General features: G+C 39.8%; 2 protein-coding genes across 3 annotated transcripts in view; one reads left to right on the top strand and one right to left on the bottom strand.

Annotated features, from left to right (window-relative positions):
• Positions 1-100: 100 nt before the first annotated feature.
• On the top strand, positions 101-5343 carry bri3 (brain protein I3). The gene is made up of 3 exons (XM_040051810.1): positions 101-697; positions 1692-1800; positions 3986-5343. Exons 1-3 carry the CDS (start codon positions 547-549, stop codon positions 4116-4118), a joined length of 393 nt encoding a protein of 130 aa, XP_039907744.1. The 5' UTR covers positions 101-546; the 3' UTR covers positions 4119-5343.
• The window catches only part of baiap2l1b (BAR/IMD domain containing adaptor protein 2 like 1b), a 27907-nt gene continuing 6841 nt past the window's right edge, over positions 4802-25867 (bottom strand). The window contains exons 4-14 of one of the 2 annotated variants that reach the window (XM_040051790.1): positions 24059-24120; positions 22676-22747; positions 21679-21813; positions 17322-17474; positions 16955-17110; positions 15849-15975; positions 14638-14854; positions 12268-12330; positions 11157-11376; positions 6341-6387; positions 4802-6254 (exon numbers count right to left, since the gene is read on the bottom strand). In XM_040051790.1, the coding sequence (XP_039907724.1) occupies positions 6182-6254; positions 6341-6387; positions 11157-11376; positions 12268-12330; positions 14638-14854; positions 15849-15975; positions 16955-17110; positions 17322-17474; positions 21679-21813; positions 22676-22747; positions 24059-24120 (1325 nt within the window). In that variant the 3' untranslated portion in view covers positions 4802-6181. The remainder of the gene's footprint in view (positions 6255-6340; positions 6388-11156; positions 11377-12267; positions 12331-14637; positions 14855-15848; positions 15976-16954; positions 17111-17321; positions 17475-21678; positions 21814-22675; positions 22748-24058; positions 24121-25867) is intronic. The other variant, XM_040051800.1, reaches the window with a different exon arrangement.

Raw genomic sequence — 25867 nt, 5'->3', positions numbered from 1 at the left:
TCTTTCTGTCAGTAAACTGCAGGCACTGCAGTGAGCTGCATGCAGCAAGACACACACGGCCTTTTATTTTTTTATGCGCTGTCGCTTTAAGAAGCCTTTCACTGCGCAGAGGCGCTACAGCAGCTCATCACATGATTCTTCTCTTGTGACAATCCGAACAGAAAGGAAAAGCCTTTCCGACTTCCCGCTGAGTTTTGCTGAGCTGCGATGACAGATGACTGTTGTTTTGGTATCAGAGGACCAACTTTAAGGAGGGAAATGGAGTTGAGTTAACCATTACCAGTCACACTCAGATCATTCCCGTCTCTGAACTGGACGTTTGGGGTTGTTGCGCCGCCCGGGGGACAAAGTTGGCGCATGGAGAGGGACGAAGTTTCATTTTTGCGCAGCGTATTTTCTTTTATTTTGTCGCCACTGAGTGCTAGCGAACCTCCCGTAGCAACGAACGCCAAGTAGTTCAGTTTCGACCCCCTTTGTGTGCATGTTTGTGTGGCTGATTTGAGGTCAGACAACGAGACAAGTTGAGGACACGTTACGTCGGGCGAGATGGTGGACAGCAAACCTCTTCTCCAGGACAGACCGCCCGCCTACAACGCCGTCCCGGGTGCTTACGACTACGGCCCGCAGCAGCAGCAGCACAACTATGGGGCCATCGCCGCTGCGGCCCCGCCGCCCTACGCGTACCCCGCTGGTCAAGGCAAGTAGTCCCATGTATTTCCCTCGTGTCCACGGTTAAAGCGCACACCGGAAAGTAAAGTAACTAACAAAATGTTAACCCACTTCCGTTTATGTTCAAAGGAAGTCTATTGTGGGCCTTTATATTCTATAAGTCTTTGTGCGCCACAGAGGTTTTTGGCTATAAAGGGAACTTTTCGTGAAACGTGAGAGACTTCGAGTTTCGTCAAAGACTAACCAGTTTCCTTCACAAGGCGCTCCAACATTGCGCATGCGCTCTATGCGAAAAGATCTGGGTTAACCTGATTTTTTTTCTCTCTTGTTTAAATTAGACAATATCCAGATTAAAGGAGTAATAATAAACAAATGCTGAGCTGCACAACTAGTCAGCAAATCACCTTCGATTGATCATTTTTTTTCTTAATTTATTTGGAATCAAAATCATCTAAAGATATGAAAGTTTTGACATCCAGAAATAATTCTTCTAGAGCGGAGGAGCTATGCTGTTGTATGTCTTTGTACTGCGTGACTGCTGTACATGAAGTACAGGCACTCATCACCTGACTGTGATTGTATAAGGGCGGCATTCGAGGAAGCAATCCTGTGCTTAAATCAAGTTCTTGTAATTGCATGAAGCTTCCTGTTTACTGAACCACATGTGTTTGGTCTTCTCAACAGAGAAACTAGTCTGTCTTTTAAGCTTTATGGCACAGTTATCATAAATCAGCGATGTGTGTGTGTGTGTCTGTGTTTAGTTAAGCTTCGGTTTTCTCTGAATGGCAAACACTTCTGAGAATTCTGGGTATCGTGTCAAAGGTCATTGTCTCACTTTGTGGTCTGCAAAGTAAATATGGCTGAAGAGCGAAATCAGCAGCCCTCCAGTTAACACTCCTGTTGGTGCTCAGGGCAGTTTTATTGCAGTCTACGTCAGTAATATCCGATTGTGTTGTTCGTGGTAATAAACACGGCCTCTGACCTGCATGTGATTTGTCTCACCTGCTTCTTTTAATCTGCAGGTTACCCAGCAGCCCAGATGCCCCCTGCTGTATCCCAGCAGCCCTACCCTGGGACTTACGCCATCATCCAACCCTCTGTAGTGGTGGTGGGAGGCTGCCCTGCTTGCAGGTGAGGACACGGACGTGTTAGAGCGTGGATAAGGGAGATCTGATAAAAGCTGCTGTGTTGCTGGGTGGGATTCCTAGTTGTACACTGAGGAAGAAGACAGTAAAAAAAACTAGCTGGTCCACTGATTATTCCCCAGATTAGCATGTGGAGTGTCATGTGCTCACCGTGGTTAACCTGGTTTCTGAGAACGGTTCCTTTTGAGGCTCAGTTATGGTCTGAATGCGCACGTCTTAAAACGTGTTTATCCCGTGCGGTTATTTTGCATTTCTATTTTCACTGGTCTGACACATCTCCCACCAGGCCTGAAGTCTTATCTAACACGAAGAAGATATGACTTTCAGTTACGGCTGACGGTTTTTATGTTGTTTTCACTGTGACTGAGAGTCAGGTGACTTCAGCCTCAGACATGTGATGGAGGCAAAGGTGACTGAAGCGCACAGTTCACATGAATATCAAATGGAAATGAGATGGACTCTGAATTTGAATAATAAAATGTACCGTATTTCATTTCTAGGGACTTAATTGTATAGTTTTAAATTTCTCAGGTTCAACAGGATTATTTATAAATTATTACTAAAATGAGAATGCAGTGGTTTCTGAAAGCTGTTGTCACCAGCCTGTTACGGGAAGTGAGATCCACACATTTATTAAACATAATCTAGAAAAAGGAGAACAAAATAAAATTGGGTACTAACCTATAACCAGCATGTGACTGAAATTAGAAATGACTGCAGCACAACCAAAAGAGGCGGCTATCTTGAAGGGAAAGCAGCTCATATAAGCTCCAAAAACAGGGAAAGTCATTTTCTTTTAATAGATATATTCTTACGTTTCTGACTCATTTGAATGGTTAGCAAATCAAATTCAGATCAAAATATTGCAAATAATAATAAAAAAGTGGTTCTGATGTGTTTTTTCTCAGCTTTCTCAGCTCTGCAACTTAGTGGAATATGAAGTAATGTATTTGTATTTCAAGGAGATTGTGGTGTTGATTGACTTAAGTAGCTAAAAATTCCATAAATACTTAACAATAACTAATTTTCTTCTTCACTCTTTTTTTTTTTTTTTTTTTCTCTATTGAAAGTTTCTCCACTTCCTAAAATCAGAATGACGCACAGCTGTGCGGCACTTTATCATTTAAAAGTCGACATACAACCAAACATATTTAGTCTGCCAGCAGTATGTCGGACATTCGGAAGACTTTGAAAAACACTGACGCAGTTTTAGTCAGCATTTGTGGCCATGTTGCTGGGGTCAGCGACGGCCCGTTTCCTGGTACCGGTGTCCAAATAAGTTGTGCAAACACCCATGACATGGCACATCGCGCGATAGGTCAAACGCAAATGCAAGTTACTTTATTTTAGGAGCAATATAAAGGTTAAACACAGTTCACTGTCGCAGCAGGATCCAGAATTGAGAGGGAGAGAAAGGTCGGTTTTATTTAACTGAATCTGAGACTCTGAGAAGCTACTTCGGAAAGCACCTGCTTTCATTTCTTCAGAGACTAGCTGAACGCGCTGCAGGGCCTCCAGCTGATTTACTGGCCCCACTGGTCGGTGCAGTGCAGTCACAGGATCAGCTCTGTTTACTGTCACTCTGCATAAAAGCTCTTCTGCTTTCCCGTTTCTTCTATTTTTATAGATTATCAATCTTTGTTTCTTCTTTTTTTCTTGTTATAAATCAAAGAGTCTAATAAGGGACGGCAATCTGACACTTTCTGTCTGATTGTTTGTTTCTAAGATTTTCCTTTGAGTTTATTAGTTATAATATTGAACCAGATGAGTAAAGAGCTTCTGTTTCAAGAATGAGGTCAGACGCCAACTGAACAGTTTCCTCTTGATGACCGTTTAGCCCAAAACATCAGGCGTTGCTCGTACGAGAGGTAATTGGAGAGAGACGAGTGTTCTGAAAAATGTTGTTTGAAGCATGTGATGAAGGTCAGAACTCATCAGAAAATCCTCACAGAGGATAAAAAAAATCAGATCGAGGCGTAGGTGTAGACTTGGCTGATAAGATAAATAAAATATTTTAAAGGCTGGAATCACTGCTTTGGCTCTTAATGTATGTTGTAGATAAATAAACAGAGTTCCTATCCAAACAGTCCTCACTAATGCTTTCTGGTGTGTGTGTCTGTGTGTGTGTGTGTGTGTCTGTGTGTGTGTGTGTGTGTGTGTCTGTGTTACAGAGTTGGTGTCCTCGAGGATGACTTCACTTGCCTGGGGATCCTATGTGCCATCTTCTTCTTCCCCTTGGGTATCCTCTTCTGCTTTGCACTGCGTCAGAGAAGGTGTCCCAATTGTGGCGCCACCTTTGGCTAGGGGGACCAAACTACAGCTCTCACACGCTTCCCATGCATATACACACGCGCACACACACGCGCACACACACGCACACACACACAGATAATCCGGGATTTTCATTTTGTTTTCTTATCTTTTGTTAATATTGCACATTGCTGTTATGCCATTATGTTATATAAATATATGTATACGACAAATGACGTAGATATTACCATGATTTTCTATTAGAGGCATGTGTAGAAATGTGTTTTCATCCGCGAGCTGAGGATCTACTCTGACATGTGTCCAGCTGTTGTCAGTGCCTTCACTACATGCTGAGTGATCATTCGATTCCATCAGTCATGATTTCTTTCGACGATTTCGCTCTTTATCTGAGGATCTGAGCAGATTCCTTTGTTTTGCCAAGTCACATTTAATCAAGGCGTATGTAGTTTTTGTTTTTGCCTGGCCCTTTTTTTTTTTTTTTTGTGGGTTAACCTTGTGCTTAGTTCACATTGCACTCGAGATCTTTGATGAATTAGCTTTTTGTTTTGTTTTTTTCTAGGAAGTTCTTTTGTTCCTTATTTGTATCACGTGGAATGACACAGAACATGTTAGAGATGAATATAAATCCCTGGATATAAAGTGTTCCAGCTGAAACCCGAATCAGTGGACTTGAATTAGAGTTTTGTCTGTTTTTGTTTGTTGATATCATTTCTTGGGGCCATATTTGCACTGAACGTTTGATTGTTCTTCTTTTTTTTTTTTTTTTTTTCCTTTTCTGCTGAGTTGCGCTCTCCAGGGCCAATGCAGACCTCAGGTAGATATAATCTGAAATGCCCACGACTTTACAACCTCAACTGCGTAAGACTTCTTACTTTAAGAGGACACTCAAAGTCAAAGTGAAGACGACTCCTTTAAGAGTTACTTCAAGGAAGCATGCTGAATTTAAAAAACTGAAGCAATCTATCAATAATGTGTATAATATCTGGATTTTCCCTCTGCGACAAGTCAACGTGCACCATTCCTCCCAGCCAGACAATCAAGAATGTTCACGTCTCTGTATCTGCAGTATCACCCTGTCTACGTCTTCCATCGCAGCAAGATGTTATAAAACTGTCCCCCGACAGAAGAAAAGGATCTATAACTGGATGGGAGGGATTTAAACAAATATATCTTGCTTTAGAAAACACACTACGCACGCTGTAATGATTGAGGTTCTTACTTTTTATATGTTATTGTAATTAAAAATGAATACTATCTATATTTTGGACTTCTTGCCTTCTTTTCCCCTCCCAGATAAATGAATGCAGATGAAAAAGCATTTAAAGTCACTTTTTTTCAGATCAACAAACAACAAACTGAAGAAATAGATCTTTATTTCCATACAGCAATTTCTGTTAAAGGGTGTAAGTGGGTCAGGGGGAAAAGTGCACACACACTGATGGTTTTGTGTAGTCAATGAAGCACTGATTTCACAGATAATGTACGATGAGGTGATTGTAACATCTTGTATGGACAGTTTGAAGAATGCAACATTTCGCAGTAAGTATGAATGTGTCGTTAAGGCAGAAGTGCGGTCTCCACGCTCCCGTAGTTAAGCTAGATGGCTAAGGACAAAGCATCTGTTGTGCAAATGTATATACAAGAAGGTATATACACAAGAGGACAAGTCACTGTACCACATCGTATCAATATTAAGCACAAACAATCATCTGGACCTGAGGTTGAAATGCAGAGGTCCTGTACAGTACTTTCTTCCACCGTCCTATGGCAACAAATGATCTCTTTACAGTCATTTCTGTCAATGAACAAGCAACAACATAATTCCACTACTCTCTTTGACCGTTTTTATTCATTCATATCTTATGTGCAGGTCAGAATGTGGTAAGTATTTAACACCACAGAAGGGCAAAAATAGACATAGAAAATATATATGTTTCATAAATATATGTGGATCTGTTCAGTAAACAAAATGGTCCCAAAGTACTTCCATATCAGAGTTTATTTTCATCCAGATCAGAAGCTGCTGGCCAGTAAGATGACATAGGAAGTTTGACAAGGGTTTGTGGGAGTTGAGTGTGGGTGGAAATGTGGACAGATCAGATGACTGGCGCGGAGCGGTCGTTGGTGACAGTTGGACGGAGCCTGACTGTGGCGAAAGGGTTCCCTCCCCTGTGAAAAATGCAGCAGATGATGATGAGTTTACGTCCGAGTGACAGAAAAGCAAATCATCTCGCTCATGTTCTTATGAGACTTACGCGAGGAAAGCTGGCGGGGGTCTTGCGGTGCCATTAGGCTGACTCGCCTGTGGAGGAGAAACAGACATGTATACCGTCACATGCGAATCACGAGCCCAACCAAACACAAAACCGTGACACATTTGCACTTTTAATGCCTCGGCGATTTATCGCCACGTTTGTATTTACACTCGTTTGATTTCTAGGAGAATTTAACACATATTTTCCACAGCTGAAGGATTGAACACACTGTACTGAAAATAATTTAATGCCTCATGTCACAAGACGGTGTGGGGAACCTGGATCTTCTGGAAATTCAAGTCTGTAGCACAATGAACCGTGCTAAGTTTTCTTATGACAAGCCATGGTGAATGCAAGTGTCTTAACAGGAGGGTTCACCCATAAACTCCTTTAACAGATTTATAGCTGAATCATTACTCGCATCTAATAAAAATTTGGATCCTTATTAGATACTAACATATTTTTCTTAACATCACAAAACTCTTGGTTGCACATTTGTGACTTTGCATGAAAACAAACAACAAAAAAGTCATGATGATCACATTGGCAGTATAGAGAAAAATGTACCTGAACCCCAGCTGCACAAATATTGTAAACACAAATGTTTATATGTTTTTAATAAGTTAAATGTGGTGAAACATTTTCTTACACTGCAGTTTGGAAAAAACAAAACCTTTAAACAAAACTCCATGTTGGGTGAACAATTATGGGAATAACTACCTATTTTGTTGGCCCTGGAAGTGCCCTCTAAAATATACACAACAAAATTAACATATTTTCCATAGCCCCGAAAAGTGATAGGTTGTTTTAATAAATAAGATCATGTTACACTACACAATTTACTGCTCACTATAAAGTAAAGGTAGCAGTAGTAATTGAGTTATTGTTTTACACAATAGTGGTTTTATAAACTGTAGCTTGCTTTTGTTCGTCTTCCTGGTAACATCCACTGTCCCGGATTTAACGTGCCTTCTGGCCTTCAATCTGCAGTACTCAACAGACTCCGCAAGAGGTCAGTAGTGGACCGATTGAGCGATATTGCTGACCAGGGCGCTTCAGTCTTGACACTACCCATCTCATTTCCAGAGAGGCCCAGCAGTTTCATAACTTGGTTACCTGGACTTCAAAAAGGATCAGCCTTTATTTAAAAGAAAAGTAATAATTTATCCTCTAAATAAGATTCTGTGGAACTTCCCTTAAACCAGGTCCTGGATTAAGATTTAATATATCCAGCACTAACACAGAGTCACAATATGCTAGCAGACAACACAGAGTTCAGTCAGCTATGAGTATCGGCTTCCCTGATACTCTTACAGTTCAACTTTCTCTGTAGATCTCAATCTTTCAGATCATATTCTCGCTTTTTCTGCATCTACACTATTCATTACTGTTAGTTGTCATCTTATCTCTCCCACACCCAAACAAACCAGTGAGGGTGCTTTTTTTTTAAACTGATAATGACAGAACATTCCAGAAATCCCACCTCCCCCTACATCTCTTGTCTTTTTCTCTCACCTTTCCTTGTCTAGACCAACCAACATCATTTAAAAACAGGCTTTGCTGATACAGACTCCAACCAGTTTGTTGACATCAAGCAAGAGAAAGAATGTGGAAATACAATCAGGCTTTAAGCCATGGTGCTATGTTAAAAAAAAAAAAAAAAAAAAAAAGAATTATGAACTAACAGAGAAAAAAATAACCCAAGAAAAACATCTAGTTTATACCAACAGTGCCAAGAAATTTATTCAGAGGTAATTACCTGAGATAACCACACAGACACAGACTGATGCAGTATGCATCATTATGGCAATAATATTCATGAATGTTCCAGCCCCAAGTTGCTAACTAACTTTACACGCATGCATAAACATGTGCGCACACCAACACACAACCTCAGCCGCCCACTTTTTCGCCGAGTATTATAATCTGCTGTAGCTGTAGAGAACTTTTTCCCACACGCGAGTCTATTCTGGGATCCTGCATATGTCTGTGTTTTGAAAAGTTATGGCAAGGGTTCGTGAGTCACTAGGAAGGAATAAACTTCCCTGGAAGTGAACCCTGTTTATCCTGGGACTGGTGGGAGACATGTAAAGCAGGAAGGAAAGGCACGAGGATGAAAAGATAAAGAGGCAGATATGTGAGTGATGATTGAGTGAAAGAATGAAGGAATTGACAATGAGGGATAGTGGATATCGGGTTCACCCAGAGTGGAATTCCACCATAATGCAGAGCCAGGATGTAGACTGATACAACTGACAATGGACACACACTAACATTTGGTCCCACTAGTGTAAGTCAGCCTGAGGCCCTGACCAAAGTGACTGGTCAATAATAAATGCAGGCAAGGAGGAGAAGAGTATCTCCATTTGCCACCTGACCTTTAAGTGGGTCAAACATCAACCTAACAGAATAGCCACGGCGACTGTGTTTATTTTGTTTGTGTTTTGTTTGCTTGCCTCATCTTCCATGTCCAGTTGTGGTCAGAAGTTACACACTCATCATGCGCATTAATGTCATGAACATTTTAGGCTTTTAATGATTTCTTTCAGCTTCTGGAACTGGTGGAATAGTTGTACAACATATTTGACAACTTTAAAAACAAGAGTTAGGTGAAAAAAAGCTGGGGTTTATTTTGGATCATCTCTAATCAACACCAGGTCAAAAGAAGACACACAGGCTCAAATATATACATACACCCACTTCATCTTTTAATAAGTGGTGGTGAAAGTTCTATGATAACTTGACATGGTTAAGGCGTATTAAGTTAGGGATTATGATTGACTACAACTGTTGTGTCTTTGGAGCATTACAAGAATTTGTTTGACAGCACTCATTAGATTTCCCATTGTTCCAAGTATTGGTCAAAGCCAAGGACATCAAAACTGATTGAGAGGGTGCCGACCAAGAAAGAAGCCTCTGCTCCAAAATCAAAAGCTTCAGGCTTGACTGCCCACATGGACAAGCCAAATACTTCTGCAAAATGTTTTTATGATCAAAATTGAGCTGTGGCCACAATAACAAATCTAAGATATCTGTACTTTGTGCTTCCAGAAAGACCTTCCCAATGGTTAAGGTCAGAAAACTTATGGATGATGCATAAATGATGGGTCTTTGCCAGGAAATCATTCTAAATAAATGCTACAAAGAAGAGTGGACAAATATCTAATATCAGAATTATACAAACAAACACTTTTGATGGTCATTTTTAGAAAATCAAAAAAACAAAACAAAAACCCAAGAAATGTGTTCACAGGTTTGAACTTAAGTCACTGCAGATCTATTCTGAAGGGACGACGCAATAAGAAATCTTGTGAAGTGGGTCACACAAGTAAAGTGAAGACATTTAGGACCTTTGAAAACAAGCTACAGTTAAGGTTAAAGTAAACATGACTGTGTGTGAATATTCAATACATGTTGAGCAGATATTTTTCTGTGTATGTGCAGGTTTGAATTCTACGTTTTGCATTGTAAACAAACGTGAATGTGCAGGAAAAGAAATATGTGCAAAGTCCATATCCAACTGTGGCTGACCAATATGAAAGGTTAAGTGCACAATTTATCTGAACAAGCAATGTCAGAGAGGTGTAGTAAAGATGGTTGTAGAGCATATACAGAGCTTGTGTAAGTCATTGTGCAGACAGGTCATGCGCATTTAACCTGTACATACCACAATGCATTTACATCCAACCAGCAGACGGGAACAAAAAAGGCCTTCCTAGAACCAAACCACAATTTGCCTGCCATTTTGCATGGCATGCAAATGTAAGAACATTGGCAAGGTAAGAAATAAAACTCTCAGAGATGGATGAAATAATATTAATATTTTAAAAAACATTGTCTGCATACAAAAGCTTCTGGCAAAGCATGGCATGTGTGCACCATCACCCTAGATGATAAAACCTAATTTTCAATTCAATGTGAATGCCTCTTACTAGAGCAGCCTCACCCAGAGACCCATCATCAGCACCCTGGAGATTATCCTAACAATAACAATCATTACAGCTGTGTTCTGCTCACCCACAAAAAAAAAAAAAACAGTGAAGGTGAGTCGTGGGACTACAACTTTGGACACAAAGTCAGTTTTTAGACTCAGTATTTACTTTATTTCCTCAGAACACCACGGTGCATATTCAAAATGCATTTCAGGTTGTGGATATTTTTAGCATCTATTACTACTTATCCTGTTTAGACTTATGCTGTGAGAGGATGTGCATCAGAACCTACATTTGCAGTAACCAAATAAACTTTATACATGTGTCTCTCAACCCGGAAATAGGAAAGTCTCTAATTTTTTAATTTTATTTTGCTGGCACACATACGTTGTCTTAAAAATAAGACTAAATATTAGGAAAATAATCCCATACTTTACACTTTTTGAAAAGCTCAAAAGTGTAAAACTGTCCTCGAGTCCTAACAATTACATTTTTTTTCCCCTTCATTGTCAACATCAGTCGACACTCGCACTATATTAAAGTGTGGTCAGGTTTCCAGGACACACATGAAAAGCTCATCTGACACCACCTACATACACACACACACACACACACTGTCACTGGCAGTAAAAACAGTTGAGGGTACAGCAGCCTTTATGCAGCAGGTATAAGGTGAGATGTAGCCTCATAGTGCCAGTCATATCACAACATGATGACAGTATGCTGGCAGAAGAAAGCTGGTCAAACTCTTCACAGACCTGATCTAAGATCAAATCAGTTGCTTTTTTAAGTCACGGCTTAAGTCTACCAGACTCGGTGTTTCTCTTTTTAAAACACCAACATGTCAGACAAAGAAGAGCGCACAAACCAAATCGCCAACTGACCGTGCTGTGATCAGACGAGGAGGCTACAGAGGGCGTGGGGGAGTGATGGTGATTGCTATTTGTGGTGATGGTGCCGGCAGACGAGGTGTTGTTGTTCGTGCTGCGTTGCGGGATGTTGCTGTAATCTGCTGGGGGGAGAACCATGGTTGCCTCGTCTGTTTCCGTGTCCTGGTGGTGGAGGTTAACCACACTTCTGCTGCGGTACGGGGCGGCGGGCTCACTGGAGAGGAAGAGGAGGGCAGTATAAGAGATGGTAAAAGAAAGATGGTCAAAGAAATGAAGTAGCTACATAATAAAACTCATCACAAGTGAGTCTCCAGGCATATGAGAGTATTGCATTTTAATTTTTAGCGGCTGCATCATGGGTTAGGGTTACCAGCTTAAATGTTGACGTTAAACGTTAAGCGATACAGATTGAATGTGGCTAATTGAAATTCCTAATATGGACAAAAGAAGAGGGATGTAGATGTCTGTGTGTTCTGTCCCCAGGTTCTGGTTATAGTTTAAATTTTCACTTTCCGGGAGTGGTGGTAGTAGTTGGCTGGCAGCCTCTCTGTGGGAGGTGCCGCACATTAAGATCTAATAAATTAATCCAACAGGGATTAGTCTCTTTGAAGAAAAAGCCTGGAGTCGACTCTGAACCTTTTCTCTCTCTCTCTCTTTCATCAGCAGCAAAATCTATTCATCAGCAAACAGCATCCTGTTTCCTGATATTTTGCTGGGCTCGCGTGAAAAGTATCATTTTTGATTCATTAAATAAAAGAAAGGGGGAAAGGAAAAAAAAAAAAAAAAAAAAAAAAAAAAAGGCTCCATATGAATCATTTGATCACAAATTACTTAAATTTTAATCAGAGGCTTTGAAACATTTATTACGTCAGGAACAACACAAGCATCATTTAAATAAATAAATGAATAAATAACAGAAATAAAAATGAAGACAGAATGCTTAACAGCAGGACTCAAAGGTTTAGGAATGGGAAAATCCTCACAGAACTGTAAAGATTATCACGTCAAGAGGGCCAACTAGAGGAAATACTTCCAACAATAGAGCTGGCTGCAATATGACACCTGCAGGTCTGTGTGTGTTAGCTGGAATGTGGCTTCTCCTTACCTGTTGTTATTCACGAGTGTCTCAGTGAGAGCACGGCAGTAAGATGAAGGGAACCAGCCCCTCCTAAAAGAAAGAAACACAGCAGGCAACTTAGAGAGGATTGCATCAGCGGTCGTTATCAGCTCAATTGAAGGACTCTCCAAGTGATCGGTGAAGAGCCTGCCTGCACTGCCCTCTCCTCAGCGGCTCTCTCCATCTCTTATCGAGAAGATACAGAAACCAGATAAAGGAGCAGGATCCGTTGCAGTTGCCTTTACTGTTGTATACACAGTCTGAATGTATGCCTAAGGCGACTATGCCAGCAAACAGGTTGAATCTGTCACTTGTTATTTGCAAAGAGGGAGAGCATTAAAGGGTGCAACTTCAATCACAGTTTTGGTTTATTTTGAAGGATTTCATCTTTGACAATAAAGATTTCAGGCTGGAACAGGTTATTTTCCATCAAAGGAAACCGATGACGCAAATGAAGAAAAGATCTTGTGGACAAAGTCTTCTATTGAACCCGTCGAGGTGGAACAGAGTTTGTGCGGAAAGAATTTGATTTTCCCTGATTTAATAAATGAGTCACGACTGAGCCAGAATTTCAGAGACCTGTGAGGTTTCAGTGGCAACAGTTTGAGCCCCCTCACACACACACACACACACACACAGATGTCTAAATGAAACCTGACTCCAAAGAACATAATGAAAGACTAAAAAATTTATTATTGCAAAATTAATTTCTAAACGCTATGCTAAAAATTTCTTACCTTAATAATAAAAAAATTGATTACTTCAGTTCTGAAACACATTTGAAAAAAACAAACAAACAAACAAACAAAAAAAACACGCTTGTCCCTATCCCAAGTTCAGACCAAGGACTCCTCGTCATTGTACTATTATGCAGAAAGATTGCTCCTAATCAGTATTTGATCAATCTGCCCCTCCCTCTGTGTGGATGGATGTTAATATTTGCACTAACTTGAAGAATAGGTATTTCCTCAGTGTACTTGCAATAGAAAAAAAAAAAAAAAAAAAAAAAAGTAAAGAGTCAGGACCTACTGGAAAATGAATTTCACCCAGTCACACTGAATAACTGCTTTTGTTTATTTAAGGAAAAGTTTCCACAGAGAACCCGTGCTTGTTTCAACCATAACTGTTAATGCTAGCAACTGAGACTACTTGATTTCAGTCAAGGACAGTTTACAAGTACCGATTGTCAAGAGTGTACACTACTAGCTGTTCCTGGAAAAGAAAGCTCAACTCTAATGATTGTGACTGGATAATTTATTTAGGAATCATGCCAATAAAATGCACACACAGAAGTCAAATGTCATTATTTGACAAATGTTGCTCTATTATCAGTAGATTTTTTCACTCCCTGGAATTAAATTTCTCAGTCCTGCTGGAATTCAATCTCTCAGTCCATCAATAGAGTCCATATCTGAAACAGTCCTGGTGAGTTGCTGGGATACAGTATCAAAGCAGATATGAGACAAAGGCAGAAGCCCAGCGAGAGAACCAAAAGCATCAAAGCCGAACCTCCTGTGGAACATGAAGCCCATCTTGTCTGACGCTGTGCTCTGATAAACATGACGATATACACTTTTTAAGCCTTTAGGCGCTTCAGCTCGCCCCACCTGCAGCAGCGAGGCATCAAGACCAAAGTTTTACTTTGTGTTAGCCTCATTTTTGAAAGCTACTCAGAAATGATTCTTTTATGCCCTTGATCAATCTTTCTGGGTATATTTGTAATGTAATTTCCCTTGAAAGCAATAAAGATCAAACCGGATGAATGATTAAAATTCAAAAACACATTTTCAAGGGCTTCAGATCAAATCCTTGTCTAAAAAGTCACGCACAAGAGATCTGGGGAGAGTGGACTTGGTTGGTGCCTATCTGTGTGGGGGAGCAGGTGGTACTCTGAACTTCTCCCTCCACCTCACTCCAGTCTGCTATCGTACATCCCACCCTCAGGCCATATTTTACTTTGATTTCCTTATCAGTGACTTCTCCAGCACAGGCATCACTTGACAAGCCTGGAGCTGTGTGTGCTCATACATGGTCAGCCTAGCAATCAGGCGAGGGACCATCTGGCCAGTTAAGACAGAATTCCACCTCCTATTAATCACCTGATTCACGGGAATATGGCATGAATTTTTGACAGAGGCAGTAGGAAGAAGGTGATGATGATACAGAGTTCTTGTTATGATTTAAAGACATTTAAAGCCAGCTGAATTACATCTCAACAATGACTGCATGTGTCACAGATCTAATCGGGCCCCTATGTACAGCACAGTGTGTGCACAAGCCTTCCCCCATTTCTGTGATTATAATTTTTCATATCACATATCTGGTCTGTATAAATTCATCACACGTCGTTAGACTCACTTTCCATTCTTCTCCATTTCACCATACATCCATCCGTCTCTCTCATCAGGGATGAGCAGGACAATGACGTCTCCCTCATCAAAGCTCAGCAGTGTGTTATTGTTGCCCGCAGTATGGGGAAAGATGGTGCGCACACGTGGTCTCTTCACCATATTGTTGAGCCCTGTGGCGACAGACACAGACCTGGCGAGATTGCTGTCCTCGCCGTTCCCGTGGTCTGGGAGAGAGGAAGGAAGTAAAAAAAAAAAAAAAAAAGAAAAGAAGCAGAAAGCAGTGTTAACACAAGGCACGATTAAGAATATAAAGCCTTGCTAACGTGGTCACAGTAGCTGCTATGGTTACTGACCTTGCCTAATAGTACTCAACAAAAAGTGCAACTGAAACTAAAGAAACTACAATTACAGCTGCTGGATTTAGACATAATCTAATGTACAAGATAAACTTAAAGCATGACCTGATAGATAAAAAGTAACTGTGACAGCAAATGTCTCTAGCAGATTAGCTGTTGACATATTTTACTCTGAACAACAAATGTCAACCTCATGGTCATAATTCAGGAGAAGAGGGCTGGCAAAGTCAGTAGGATTGTTTCTCTGGGAACCCGGCACATAAAGTCATGATAAATTATCCACTGGCTGTTGAGGTAATTCAGTGTAGGGGCAACTGACCGAAACATCAATTCAATTTTATTTATATAGCGCCAAATCACAACAGCAGTCGACTCAAGGCGCTTAATATTGTACAGTAGGTTGTACAATAATAGATACAGAGAAAAACCCAACAATCATATGACCCCCTATGAGCAAGCACTTTGGCGACAGTGGGAAGGAAAAAACTCCCTTTTAACAGGAAGAAACCTCCAGCAGAACCAGGCTCAGGGAGGGGCGGCCATCTGCTGCGACCGGTTGGGGTGAGAGAAGGAAGACAGGATGAAAGACATGCTGTGGAAGAGAGACAGATTAATAACAGATATGATTCAATGCAGAGAGGTCTGTTAACACATTTATTTCATGCAGCTCATCATGGAATAACATTTTCTAGCGCAGAGAAGCAAATGTCATCATTCTATGCAGCATAAAGGAGACACGCATTTCAGGAACAAACAGATGGTTCTTGCATTACACCTGCAAAAACCATCTGTTTGAAAAGCACAAACGTGAGGACACAAAAGCACAGAGCAAAGTGCTAAATGAAAACAACTGTCAAAATACCTGCTGCAATACCTGTGCTGTTGCTTGAAGGAGGGGTTACAGCGGTGGGGTTGTTGTCCTGGTTGAACATATTAACCAAACGGCTGGGCTCAGCTTTCTTAGGTGGTGCCGGGGGAGTAGATATGTTCTGCCACAGTGCAATGAATGAAAACATTAGCGATATGGTGACTGTATTTGTGAAACCAGTATGTTACTTATTTCCTTTAAAAAATAAATAAAATAAAAGATTAAAAAAAAATATAAAAAAAAAAAATGAATTTTTGTCAAAACATGCAGGTAGTAGCAGCAGCAGCCTCAGTAACAGCTAAACAAATGCCCAAGAATTATTACCCTAAGCAGTTAGAAAATGTCGGGTCTAACAGACAAAATGGTTTATCATCCAACTACTCCACCAAGGCAAAAGTCGAGGTCTGCGATCACTGCCATTATCATTATTATATGTTTTTTTTAAGCAAGATTACATAAGTTGCCAAGGTGGAAAGGTGAAGTGTAGGCAGATGAAGAACCCATTAAACTCTGCGGCTGATCTGGATAATATTTTTTAAAATTGCAAAAACTGTCCTTGGAAGATACTCTGTGAGTATCCTTATGATTTAGTCTGAACATAGAAAGATAAATATGATTAAATATTCAGTGTCAGCACGGTAGCCTCAGTATATAAAGTACTTCTATAACCTTGACATCAAAACATCCTACACCCTGGGAGCCCCATCACCAAGCATGGCATATTCATTGCAGAGGCTACCTGCATATATGAGTTATCAATTTTTTGATGTTTGTTTTTTCCCTGTTACTTTTCCCCATTTGATAGCAATGCTAAAAACAAACAAACACAAAAACAAAACAAAAAAACAAACAAAAAACAAAAAAAAACAAACAAAAACACCTTGTACATAACAGGTTAAATCTGGTCAAGATTGGTAAGCAGACCTACAGAGAGACACTCTGAAATCGTCTCTCTGAGGTAAGTTTCCATTACGTAGTAATGATATTTTTATCTAAAAAGTACTAAAAAAACAAAACAAAAACAAAAACATAGTACAGTATGAAAGACGGCAACACATGTAGCACAAGAACAAGTCTTAGGATTGTCACTTTGATCATACCACACTGTGTCGTGACGGGGACGGGGAGGGCAGTGGTGTGATGGGAACTGGCTTACGCAGCCCTTCAATCATTGACAAAACACTCTCGGGCATATTGGTGGCATCTTTGCACTGGTCCTGCCAGGTGCTCAGCTTTTCCGACAGTATGTCTCTGGCCTATCCAGCAGTCGTGAAAATAAGAAAAGATATTAAAAGAAAACATGAGTAATCAGTAGAAGGAGTGCAACATTTCTATCACTATGGCAACGTGATACATTGAGACTCTAGAGATTGCGGGTTTCGGAATAAATTCTTCTGGCTGAACCAGCAATATAATATGACTAGAGTTTGATTGATTCCAACATAATAAGAGCAGAACTTTGTCTACCTTGTCATGGAAGGAAGCGAACTGATAGGATAATATGCAGTGTTTGTCCACAAGGAAGCAGAAGCGCCTCTTCTCCTCCAGCAGAGCCTCCTTACAGCCATCGGCGACGAACAACTGCATGTCCATCTGTCGGCTTGCCAACGTTTCTAGACACTGCAAACATGCATGCAAGTGGACATTAAAAACCATAGACAACATTCAAATTGTTTGTGTACAAATGCACATCTAGGCAAACATAACTGAAAAGATGATAAGCTTTGAACAGATCAGATTCAGCAGGTCTGAACTGTGTTGTGCCTTCCAAACAACCACCTTGAATAAATCAAGGTCTTATCTCGCTATGCACATGGTTTACAGCCATTTAGACACAGTCATTGTTGAGCCACAAAGAAAAAACCCAACAAGGGCAAAATGTATAAAAAGACCAGGGTTCCTTTGTCATTATTCTAATCTGTGTTGTGCAGAGGACAAGTATTATTAGTTTAGATCTTATTTTATTGACAGTCTGTGCTGTATTTGATGTTTAGTGAAAGGGCAGAACAGTAGGGAGGGCTGCATTATCTACACTGACAGTCTGGGATCATAAAAAGGTCAGAAAGCTACTGAAAGGATTTGATGTGTCCATGTATGTGGGATCCATGCAAATGAACCAGATATTCAGATATTTAAAATATTCAGTTTCACTTTCACTACTCTGGTAAATGCTGATATCACTGAAATGTAATGAAGCGAACGGTGTTAGAACAACAATCTGAATGAAACGGCTTCTTTTAATATTGCCTTCATTTCCTGACTTCTTCATGCGCCTTAATTTATCTCTTTTTTTTGGGGGGGGGGGCAAAATTTGTGGGAGCCATTTCTCATCCAACTGACTGGAAGTGTCACACCTCTAACGGCTGTTGATGCATTGCACACACCCTCTCTATTCAGCTCTTACAGCTCTGTCCTTGGTTGATAAATCCTCAAATGGCCGAAGGCTTTATTTACCACAAACCTGTGCCGGGTACAGTGCATTTCTAATTCTAATTCCCAAAAATATTCTGCATGTAGAAAAGTGGTCACTATTTGGTAACACCGTATCAGTAAGTTAAAATGCACAATAACATGACCTCATAATTAAAAACAACAATACTGCTTATTTAAAAAAAAAAAAAAAAAAAAAAAAAAAAAAAAAAAAAAAAAAAAAATCACACAAAAAGGCAAATAAATACAATTTCTTCTGGTTATCTAGACCATGAACGAATATGGGGCAATACAGTTTTGCCCTTTCTAAACAGAGTCGCCGGTCTTCCTGACCAAATGAAAATCTTCCTGTTTGTTTATGCTTTCGTGACAGGCACAAACGTATCTATTTAGATCTGTTAATTTCCTCCATCGATACCAGAAATCCTGATAACAGGCTTACCCTTGTGTCTGTATTTCAACAAACAATCATATGCAAATTTCAGAAGCAAATACTCACACCTACACAAATAAGTGCAGAAATAAAACTCTTACTAAAACTGTTCTTGTTACTGACCGGTTGTTCACTTATGATTTCTCTGTGCCTCCGTTTTGTTTCAATCAAACCCTGTGAGGGCACATTTTAATGCAGCCGCGTAAGTTTTTAATCTTTTAGTATCATAATGAAGGATATAATAAAATATAATGAAGCACAGCTAGAAAACTGTAATGAGACCACACAAACACAAATGCATTAACTGACTTCTTTAGTACATTTTGGGGATTTCTGAAAAGCACCTGCATATATTTCTACAGTACAGACAGATTATTATACAAATCTGCAGTATTTTGTGAGTGCCATTTTCTGTTGCTTCCACATTGTAGTTTTTCTGACACGTGTTACCTGTGCATGTCAGAAAAACTGCAATGCACAGTCTTTTCTAGGTGAGAAAAATAGAGTGAGCAGTACAACCCACATGATCCACAACACTGTTTTCAACAAACTGATTAACACTGCAAAAAAAAAAAAAAACAAACAAACAAAAAAAAAAAAAAAAACCCAAAAAAGCAGAAACACTAAATTCAGTGGGATGAATTAAAGTATTAATAACTCCACTACAGCCCATGAAACAAGTCATTCTGTGTCGTTTGCTAAATTGCTGTTTAAAAATACAAAAGGACTTAAGGGCAGCACAGAGAAGGAGAAAAACAGAGAGTGAATATAGGGAAAAAAGTAAAAGGGGAGTGTAAAATGCAGTTTCGACACACACACACCCTCTTAATCACTTTACATCTGTCAACACCATAGTCACCCTGTTGCTATGGACAAGCTATGTTTATCCTGAGAACGACAAGGTGAGGGAGGTGAGAGTATTGCAGAGGATCGCAACGGAGATAACAAAACAAAACAAAAAAGACAATTAAAAAAAAAAAATTACACACCTCCCCAACAGATTATTCTGACTTTCTGCTCTTTGAGGTTTAAGAGGCTTTGATACAAATCCCAATCTTTGCTATCCTTGTGTACAGAAAGTAAAATGTGCAGCAACTTTTTTTGGGAGAGTCTTTTAATTAGGTGTCTGACAGCTGTGACAGCACTCCCAGTTCATTTATTTATCTCTTTTTTTTTTTAAATTTTATCTTCTCCATCTTCTGTCAGATCCTTCCCTGGCTTTGAAGAATCTTTGGTGTCTGGTGAATCATCTGCTCCTGTAAGCCCCTGTCTCCAAGTCCTGACACACCGTCTGCATGCCAGCCCAACTTGGTGTCTGTTGGATCTCTAAATCGCATACCTGGCTTTAAATCAGATAAGTAGGCACAAGACTTGTGACTTGGTGGGAAGGTGAGAGAGCAGTAAGGTGAAAAGGAAAGAGGAAATGGAGCAGGGTAAAGTGAGAGACAAAGGAATGAGAAAACAAAAGAATGAATGAGGTGACAGAAGAATTTATAATAAGGGAGAAGAGGAAGCAAGCCTGAAATTTCTATAAAGCCACAGGGCACGTGGAGTTCATCATCGACTGTGTTCACACAGAAGCTTGGCTCTAAAACAAGCTGTAATTTCTTAGATAATTTAACTTGCTCTGACATTTCATGGTGAAAGCAAAAATCCAGGGCTGTAACTAACTTGTTTAAAATGTAATACAAATGTGAATCAATGTCCTTGGCAACTTCACTGAGCTTCGTGACTCTACCGAATGAGTTTTGACTAAAAGTCCGTAACCTAACCCCAAGGACATTTGGCTTACTATGATATTTGACAGAAAAACATCAAATGCAGTTCCTAAAAGAGACTACAGTACGATTCAAGCTCATATATCTTGTAAAAATAAATAAATAAATAAAATGCACAACCTCTTGTGCTTCTCTCTCTCTCCTTTATAATAAAGAAAAATAATTCTGGGCAATGACAAGTCAAGTGTAGGCAGAGGTAGAAGCTAAAGCCGAAAATAAAATCAAGTATTTATGTTAGTGCACTCCTCTATTAAAGTGTGAAACTCCTTTTAAGGTCTCTTTCTCTTTCTTCCTTTAACTATGCAGTTTATCAGCCTTCAGTAAAGTAGACCTTGTTGACAAAACACACAAATCTTTAAATATGCAAAAGACACACACACACGCTCAGGCGAATAAGCTGCCTGGCAGGATCAGTGGTAGGCAGGTTATGCAAGACTTTAAGTTGGTATGCTCATAGGTCGAGGGAACTCTGAGGTTTAACTCATTTGCACTTTCCACTTAGCAGCGTCACTGCCAGGGTGTGGTTGCACCATGTAATAACAGAGTTAACCTGTTATAATGACTTCATATTCCACAGTGATTAATCGAGATCAATGACGTAAAGCACCTGAGGTAACTGTGACACACAGATCACGGATAAGTACCAACAGAGAAATGGTCATAATTTAAAAAGACAATAAAAGCACACTTTTAAACATTTGGGCCCTTGTAAAACATTAAATACATAACAAGACAAAAAAGTGCAATAAAGTCTCCATTTCTCAAAGAGTGGCCTGGTTAACTTTAGCGTTTCCTAATCAAATGTCACTTCTATAGCCTGAAGAGTTAGTGCTTGCTTGCTTTCTTGTTTGTGCATGTGTTTGGCAACTTTTATAAGTGGATATGCGGGTAGAACAAGATGGTATAAGGGGACCTTGTGAGGGTGTATTCTTGAAGAAGATAAAAGAAGCCAAAAACCCCAAACAAACAAGGAGCTTCTGCACAACTGCACAGACCAGACGCTTCACATATTGCCAGTAACTTTTGCTACTCTGGCTGCAAGTTTCAGGTGTCAAGGTTTGTGAATGAGGCTCGTTATATGAACACGCCCACGTGTGTCAAAGAAAGTGCATGTGTGTACGATGTGTCATGTGTCTGTAGGAGTTGTTGTTTTTTTTGTTTTTGTTTTTTAAGTTCGTCTCACCTCGCTTTCCTTGTTCTCGTACTTGTTCGCATTCTTGCCTTGGCTCTTTCTCCTCAGCTTCTTCAGGTCTGCCTGGGACTTCTCCAGAGAATCTTGCTTCATCTTGTGCTCCATCTGGTATCTTTTAAATGTGGCCTAGATCAGAAGAATGATTCATGTAAATGCTGCAACACCAACCTGATGCGATTTGTCAGAACCATCTTGGGTAGCAGAAATAAGGAGAAACTGTGAACTTTAAGAATAACTGGATGAATCATTTGAAATTTAAAAATGGTGGTGAAAACTGCCAAAATATATCCACAGTCCAGTTTGCAGTATATGCTGGATATATTAAAAAAAAAAAAAAATCTTCCAGTACAAAGTCATGTTTCACACTATGCAGTAAACTACGCAAGCTGATTTGCAATGTAAACCGTTTGCTAAAACGTCTGTGATGATGTGTTAGGCTGGATCCATCTACTATATGGCACTAGTGCAAAGTGAACATCAGAGAGAAATAACTTTGTTTTATTATAAATAAAATGTAAAGTGTGCTTACAGCTACCTCTGCACAGTCATGTAGATCCATTTACAGACTCAGAGTACCAAACATCACTCTGAAAGAGCACAGACTTGCTGTACTGCAGAAAATAGGCCCTTCTTTGTCCTGTGTTGTGCTGATAATAACCCTTTCAGTAGGACATATGCCCAATTCAAAGAGTCACAAAAAAAATTCCTGCATTATTGCACAGAACGAGATTATAGTTCATCAAGTGCATCAAAAGGATTGCTTTTCATATTTTTCAACTCAACACTGTTTAAAAACCATCATCTACGTCCTCTTTACCTGCTGATCCTGTATTAAAAACCAATTCAAAGGCTTTTATTCCATTTTATTTTTGCTTCTCCCTCACTTCATGTAGTTGCTGAATAAAAATGTAAAATGTAGCACAAAAGCCAGTGATAACAAAAACAAACCCAAACTTAGTTGTGCGCGCACACAGAAAAAACTACTCACTGTCATGTATTTGACATCCATGTCAGTCTTTCTCTCCAGCTCAGCTATTATGTCTCTGTGGAACCGCTTAAACTTCAGGTGAAGAGGAGGAGGAAGGACAAGAGAGAAGAGAGGATAGGAAGACACACTGGTTATTATAAACTTGATGGGTGGATGGAGGGCTACAGTTTGTCAAGCTTTGCTGTCAGCAGAAAACAAGGAAAAATGCTGCAAGTCTCATGGAGAAAAATGGAGAATGATCATTTAAAGTGTATCGGTGCGGGGGCGAGAACCAAGTCCAAGGTTGCGCTTATGAATGAGTCAGATACAAAGCGTGGGAATGCCCACAGTCTTCTCTCAGATGCTCTCCAGCTCTCTCCCTCTCATTAGTGTGAGGGAGTCAAAGCGCTCCCCTTGTTGTGATGCAGTGTCTGCACCCACACGCAGCAGATCAATGATGTGGAAGACCCCATCACTGAAAACATATAGATGACCACAGGGACTGTAGTATACATAACACATAGTCATCAGACTGACTCTCTGACCTGAATTAATGCTGTGAGTCATAAACTCGCGTCCATTAACAACTGAGCCCACCCACTGATGCCGTTTGCAACAATGTCTCAGAAGAGTGCCTCCCAACTTTTCTGCGTCATGTTCATGTTTTCTGGTTTACTTTCAGGCACTAGCATTATTTATTTGCCCAAGGACAAAACTTGTGCAACATTCAATAAAAATAATGCACCCAACATGTTGTGATCTTTTTAAAAGGTTTTAAACATCTAAAATTTAAGAATGCTTGTGTTGTAGTGAAATATGATACATAAAATTCTGCTAATTATTTTCACTTAAAATATCCAATATTTGCAAGTTCCAACAAAGCGATGGAGTCTTTTTCCATGCTACCTAAACACAAAGTGAACTGAAATTTTGCAACCTTTACATAATAAACATTTACAACATGTTCTTCAAAACTGAACAAAAGATTAATAAAGTAGTCTGTGCAACCGTTTTGTGGTGTTAGTGTGCTAAGAGCGCACACAATGCTCATACTTAATTAATCAAACTGTAACTGCCCCAGCTGGTACAGGACAGGACATGTTAGGACCTGCTTGTTCTCAGCAACGAGATAAAGCCCCAGCTGCTCCTACAACCCAAAGCCATTTGTTTTCCTTCTGTATCTAATGTTTCATGTTTTTCTGCTCATGATGCTACTTCAGTTGTTGTAGGTGGGTAGGAAGATAAGGTGGTGTCTATCAACAGCAGCAGAAGGATGAAAAGAACCGTTTGCTGACAGCACACCACTAAATGCCAGTTCGCGAATTCCACCTCTGAGAAACAGGTTCAGAGAGTGAGAGTAAAACAAAACATTTATACATTTGCAAAAACATATTCAAGACTCACGTTTTCCTCCAGCTCAAGATGAACGTTCCTGTGGACCTCTGAGATTTCTGTCAGTACTACACCTGCCAGGTGCAAAAAAAGGAGGGGGAAAAGATGTCACACAGGTTAATGTTATAAGATGGAAAGTTTTGTCTCGACTGTACAGAAAATCATTATCTAAAGATATTTCACTAAAGTGTAAAATGATAGCCATAATGCACAGCACAGACTATAGCCTATAAGCCTGACAGTATCTGCAATATTTTTTTAACCAAAACAGTAACCAGCTACAGATGTGATGTAGGATTTCCTTCACTGGCATGAAAGCAAACTCTATATGGAGCCTGGACCAAACGGGACCCCTTGCTGCTCAGGAAATCAAAAGAGCTCAGATGGCAGGCTGCCACAAATCATAACCTGTTTTTCCTAAAAAACAATCAAATTAGGATTACGGAGCACAATACAGAGCATAATAACTACATGCTTGTAGCGCCAAGCCAAAGTACAGCAGTTTCATTTTAAGTCCCCACATCCCAGAGATAAAAATTGTACTACCTCTTCTTCTATTAGACAAGTTTGAAATTTTTAAGTGTTATTCCTTACTTTTTTTTTAAATTACTTTTAAAAGTAAATAGGTGGTTTCAAGTAACAAATAAGCAAAGTATTGGCAGCTCCACTGAAGACTGATTTCCCTTCAACTTCTTTGCATTCAAATAGTACTGCTTAGTACCCAAAGCCAAGCATTATGCAAAACTAATAACAGTAACTCTACTAACAAGAAAGGCTACAAACTGTCTTGAGTCTGGTTTGCCGTTTACACACAAGCACTGAGGTGTGACTTTTCTAGATATTATTGATTGTAGGTGCACGTGGTCTTTAACCTGCCAGCTCACTGAAACTGAATCTGTGCCTATTTTGTGCCCACGAGACTGGTCTACCCAGGCAGGTCCCAGCTCGTCTAACTCAAATGGAGTATCTCACGCAGGCTTTTTTCTGCTGTGCAAGATGTGAGAAAAAAGGACAACTGAAGATAATTTCTGCACTTCATTCTTATGACACTGTCAAGAGTTCACATGCAAAAAAAAGGCTTTTGTAACATACTGCCTTCTGGATAATACTGCTCACAGACTGAAATCTGCATGGGTGTGTGTGTTTGGCTGGTGCAATCCTTTGATAATCACCATTTTCAACACCTCTTAGATGATGGGTAGACACAGAATAACAATGTGTGTGTATAAATTTGTCTTGGGCCAATTAATAACTTGTGTTTACACAGATGGTCACTCTGGTTGTTTAGCCAGCATTCTTTGTCATCTTCTTTCTGCAATAACGTCAAAACAGATAAACTAATTTGTTTAGAAAATGAATCATCTGTGTGCAGTCTCATGAACACAAGTTATTCGTAACACATCCTTAGTTTACATCCAACAGCAATTTAAATTCAAGATAATGCTCAGCATATGTCGGGTATATTTTCTGTTTGTAGCATAGATGTGGGATACATCAGTGGATTTGCCAACACAAGATTACAAGACGTTCAACAAATGCACGCTGCATCTTCTCCCACACTGAGCATTTTCCCATGGGTGCTGATTCCCATGCAGCTGCAGCCAACAAATACAGCTGTACTGCACATATAAGTATTGATAATGATGTAACCAGCCATCAGTGGCTTCTGCTTCAGGATACAAACACCTCCAGTTTGTGTGTTACAAACAGACAAGCCAAATCATCATAGAATAAATACTTTACTCATCAAGTCCTCATCTAGATTTGTTATTTGTTTGGTTTACAGAGCAGTAGACCCATACTGGAGCACATGGATAAATA

The sequence above is a fragment of the Simochromis diagramma genome, unplaced genomic scaffold (genome assembly GCF_900408965.1).
Source record: "Simochromis diagramma unplaced genomic scaffold, fSimDia1.1 OVJJ01000321.1, whole genome shotgun sequence".
Classification (NCBI taxonomy): domain Eukaryota; kingdom Metazoa; phylum Chordata; class Actinopteri; order Cichliformes; family Cichlidae; genus Simochromis; species Simochromis diagramma.
This window is presented reverse-complemented; position numbering and strand designations above follow the sequence as displayed.